We start from the raw sequence: 5179 nt of genomic DNA on the forward strand, positions 1-5179 counted from the left end.
GACTATGACTATTGGACACTTAAGTTTTTTTTATTCAGCTTCTCGGGGCCGTTGTACGAAACGCTGAAGCACACAGTACCACTAACATGTATAATGAATACGAAGTGTTGAATATTGGCAAATATCACTTGTAGGCAGAGTTGGGTAACTATGAAACTAATAGCTAAAATTGTCATGGATACGATATTTATTTATCAATGGTTCATTCATGAATAGGGGTCGTATCCATGGCAATTTTTGCTATTAGTTTTAGCTATAGCTAATTTTTAACCATTTCTGCTTATAGACTGCTTCTACAAATGAAAATCTGATGTGGTGTGAGGATAACTCCCTCCCTTCCTCCTCTACCTTGAATTGAAATTAATCCTGGCTTGTTTTAGAACAGATTTTTTTAATATTATTGACTGTGGCAATACTGTCCCATAATAATTTTCAAAGTGAGTCTTTCATTAGACAAATTGAATCCAATTTCAACAGTTTTCAGAAGAGCATTTTTAATAATACTTTACGTTGCAAAATTTTAACATTTTTCTTTCTAGTAGAAGTATTGACGAAATATATAACAATAACAAAAATAAAAAAAGTTCATTATTTAAATAAATAAAATTGTATCCATTTTAGTCTTAAAACATTTGTATTCCTTTTTAGTCCGACGTTTCGGCCAATTCGGCCATCCAATCTTAATACAATTTTAGAACCAAATCATTTTAAAAACTACTTCATGCAGGCTATTCCGCGCAGGTCATTTATATCAGTCCACAAATTGCCCTGATTAGTCGATTTTTCACATTAAATTAAAAATTAAAATTATTCATTACAGTCAACAGTAAAATTGTTGTAATTTATCTGTTGAACAATTTTACTTTTTAATTTAATTTAAAATAAAATTTTAATTATTTAAACAATATTAACTAGTCTCAAGAAAGTGTTAAGAGTACAAATAAAAAAGTTAAGTAAAATTTACATCCTGTTCTTAAACAATTAATCATATAAATATTAAGAATAATAAGGATCATTTTATTATTTTAGTCACTCTCGTGTTAGATCAGACCTTTTATTTATGCTTTTATTGGCATTGCCTTCTGCTGGGTTATTTGTTTAATATATTTTTTTTTCTAAAATCTTTGGCTTTCCAACGCGAGAGATATTCTTTTTAGATAGAAATCAATCAAAACCACTAAATATAGTGGATTCCTAAAACGCACTGCATACTTATCAACCATAAAAGGCAACATAACAAAATAGTATAAACGAAAAACATACATTAGTACATTATATGTTTTTATAACAAAATTACATTTATTTTTTATGTTTTTTTCCCCGTTTTTTTGTTATTAAAGCTATATATTTTATCCTCTCATTACATCCCACTCTAATATGACCCTTGTTCGATTCACCTGGTAACTTAGCTTTTTTATAATCATAAAATGCACTTAAGGTGATTCACAGCTCTTTATTTATTCACGCCAGGTTTATTCTTACTCCTGTACTATTTATTTTTTGTCTGTTGTGCTTGCTACGTTTATCATATCTTTTCCACTGTACTCTATTCTCATTTATTATTCTTGAACGGTGGTTCCCAATTTATTGATGTCTAACCTGAAATCGAACTCCACACTCCTGAGTAGGAGAAATGGAGTCCTTTCTGGAATATATTTGAAAATGAGGTAGCTTAAAAATGAGTTTCGAAGAAGAAAGAAATTCTCTATAGACAGAAATTACAAAAAAAAAACTTTTATTTTGTCTTCCTTTTTTTTTTTTTTTAGGTTTGGTTTTGTTATTAAAACTATATGTTTTATCCTCTCATTACATTCCATTCTAGTATGTCTCATATTCCTCTTTTCCGGTGATCAGTCACTAGTATTGAGTTTACCACACAAGTTCTATTTTAAATTTATGGACTCATTCAAAATTGATACGTTCATTAAGCACACATTAAGAAATAATAAGAAAACGTTGTCAAGAAATTAAAATGTAGAAACGAATTCAAATAATATAACAATAGATAATAATATTGAAACCAAATAAATAAGTTAAGAACTAATAAATAAGTTAAATATAGATAAATACATTAAAAAAAGATGAAAGAAGTTTAAAACAAATAAATAAGATTAAAGTATTTTAAGATAAACGCCCAGGGAGTCCATAATACCAGGTCATTCAAAACGTCCTGTCGTTTTTTTGGGGGAAATTATAAATAAATAAATATTTTCAAATAATCACCTTTATTCATCAAAATATCCACCGTTACAGTCGGTAACCTTCTCCCAACGAGATGGTAAAGCCCAAATTCCTTCCTTAAAAAACTGTTGATTTTTACTGCAAAAATAAGTGGTCAGTTCGTGAATTAGGTTGTCACGGTCTTGAAAACATTTTTGTCTCAGATTGTTGTCGAGATCTCTGAATAGGTGATAATCAGTGGGTGACAGGTCAGGGGAATATGGTGGGTGAGGCAAAACTTCCCAGCCTATTTCTGTCAATTTTTCCCTGGTCAATTTGGCGGTGTGTGGTCGAGCGTTGTCTTGAAGAAGCAAAGGTCTTCTTCTGTTGACTAAGCAGGGATCAAAAGTCTTAAGCTTGGATTGGCAATGGTCCAGTATATTGCAGTATACTTCTGCAGTGATGGTTTGCCCTTGATTCAGAATCTCAAAATGCACTATACCTTTGGCTGTCCAGAAAACAATGAGCAAAACTTTCTTTGGATGGAGATCTGGTTTTGGAAATTGTTTAGGTTTCTCATCTGCCGACAACCACTGATATGATCGTCTGAAGTTGTTGTACAACACCCATTTCTCATCACAGGTGATGATTCGATTCAAAAAGGGTTCGACTTTCAAGCGGGAAGTTAACGAAGATGCAGTTGTCAAGCGAACAAGCATATTGGCATCTGAAAGCTTATGAGGAATCCATTTATCCAGTTTTTTCACTTTTCCCAGTTCTTTAAGGTAATTCCAGGCAGTGGTGGCTGAGATATTAAGTTGAGAGGCTATCTCTGAACAACTTTGACGCGGATCCAACTCTACTACTCTTCGAACGTCCTCCTTATCAACTACAGTTGGTCGACCTGAGCGTGCCTCGTCTTCTAGTGTCTCGTCGCCTCCACGAAATTTTGAAAACCAAAATTGTGCCTTCCGCTCAGACAGCACATCTTCCCCAAACACGGAGCATATTTTTCTAGCAGTTTCGGCAGCTTTTGAGACAAGTTTAAACTCATAGAGCAAAATCGACCGAATTTGAGTTTCAACTGGAATCATTTTAACTAGACAGTTGGATGGTGACTGCATTAAATTAATCCTCCTTAGCCTCCTATTCATAAAGTATAAACATTTGTGTTTACATGGATAAAAGTTGTATTGAACGGAATTAATTAGCAAACAATCTAGAAACAAAATAAACAACGAACAAACGAAAAACGACAGGACTTTTTGAATGCCCTGGTATTTTTCGCCAAGATCGCAATAACTCCTATGCTAACATCAAAGTCTTCTTGTACTATTTGGAATTAGTTCACGAGATCCTGAGCAGAAACATTTTACGATAAATTCTCTATATGGCAAAAACATTTTTCTCTTATCTTCTTAAGATTTTTTTAATTTATTTATTGATATTTACACAAAAACACATCTTGTAAATTTGATTTGAGATTATAATGAAGTAAATGCCTGTATATTTAGAGGTATCACTGTGATAATATTTCTACATTAGAAGGACTCGAGGCCATCTTCTTTTCAGGTGCCCCGGAGGTTAGTCCGGAATGGAAGAGGAAGCAAGGTTAGAAACTAGTGGTGTTTGGGTGGTCAAACCTCGTTCAGTTGATTAGCAAACCTTTCATAGCTGATATTAATCCTTAGTATATATTTATCTATTTATTTGATTAAAAAATTAATTACAAGATTTATAGTAAACACTTGTTAACGAGATTAGTGTAAATAATCTGCACATGAGTTACGTTTTGATTATAGTTCACTGTTTATCTCTGAGTGGAGAAACGGTTTCCGATGTTGGCAAGTAATCAATTCTCTCCTTATGTCGGAAGAGGCTTTGTTGTTCCCTCAAGAACTGTGTTAACAAGCCCCCTGGTGGTTACCGCACTCGAGTGCTTTTATAACGCCTTCGGTTGTTTTTCTACCTCTTTGCATATCTTTGTAACTCCCTTGGAAGAGTATTTCTTAAATATTTCTACACTTCAAGGTGATTAATATGATGCAGTAGTCTCTTATTGTAGCAATCTGAGTGTATCCTGCCCGCAAAGCAATTAAATGAGATCAAAGTATTTTATCCTGCTAGAATGCCTCTTCATCATCATTATTTCCCACCTATAACCCTATTACTTTCTATGCTATAAAAAATAACTTAATAAGTACAACATAAAATAGCATAGGAAAATTGGAATTCAAGAAGTTGTTTCATTAAATCTGTTCCACTTTCTTATCTTTTTTTAACCAATTATTATCTAAACTGCAAGGTTCAATACAGTCTTTCCACTTTCCAAGACCATACTTCATGAGAGAGATACTTGTTGCTTGGAAATGTTGAGAAAAATAAACAATTTTAAGCATACATTAATCAAAGAATTAATAAATAATTTCTCTTTACAAAAAGACATAGAAAAGAAATTTTAACCTAATAACTTTATATTAAAACTGTTCCCTTTCTAGAGATTGGTTATTACTGTATAAAAAAATATCAACAGTCAATTCGGCCATCCTCTTATAATTAAAAGCGAATTTACACTCACATAAAATATTAAAAATCTTTATGCAGGTATTCTGCCCAAGACATTAGTTTCAGACAAAATTACCTTGTGAGACAATAAACCATTATAACATTATGTATTAATTATACAGTGAATTTTAAAATAGGTACACAAAATCTGAGCTAACAATATGCAAAGAAATTAAGTAGAATTAATTTATAAAAATATGTGTAAAGATATTTGTTAATATTTGCAATTATCTTTGATATGAATTTTAAGAATAAAAGAAATATATTTTTGTGTTTAAAATTCTAATATATTCTTTCTCCCGAAAATTGTTTAATTTCTCTTATGTATATTTAAGAAAAAGAAAAAGAGAATAAGATTGGCACTTAAAATCAAACTATTAAACAATAAAAATTTATATTGGAAGATTATTGATTGACCGTGTGTAAAGATGAAAGGAATATGGTCCGGGTGCGG

At 31.6% G+C, this 5179-nt stretch overlaps 1 protein-coding gene across 1 annotated transcript; it reads right to left on the reverse strand.

Annotated features, from left to right (window-relative positions):
- Nucleotides 1-949: 949 nt before the first annotated feature.
- LOC136796604 (histone-lysine N-methyltransferase SETMAR-like) lies at nucleotides 950-3254 on the reverse strand. Its single transcript, XM_067050763.1, has 2 exons — nucleotides 2321-3254; nucleotides 950-972 (listed from the first exon to the last, which is right to left on the reverse strand). The coding sequence occupies exons 1-2, from the start codon at nucleotides 3252-3254 to the stop codon at nucleotides 950-952; spliced, it is 957 nt and encodes a 318-aa protein (XP_066906864.1).
- Between the last annotated feature and the right edge of the window lie 1925 nt (nucleotides 3255-5179).

Source organism: Halyomorpha halys, unplaced genomic scaffold, assembly GCF_000696795.3.
Source record: "Halyomorpha halys isolate HHAL.00 unplaced genomic scaffold, Hhal_1.1 Scaffold806.1, whole genome shotgun sequence".
Taxonomy (NCBI): Eukaryota; Metazoa; Arthropoda; class Insecta; order Hemiptera; family Pentatomidae; genus Halyomorpha; species Halyomorpha halys.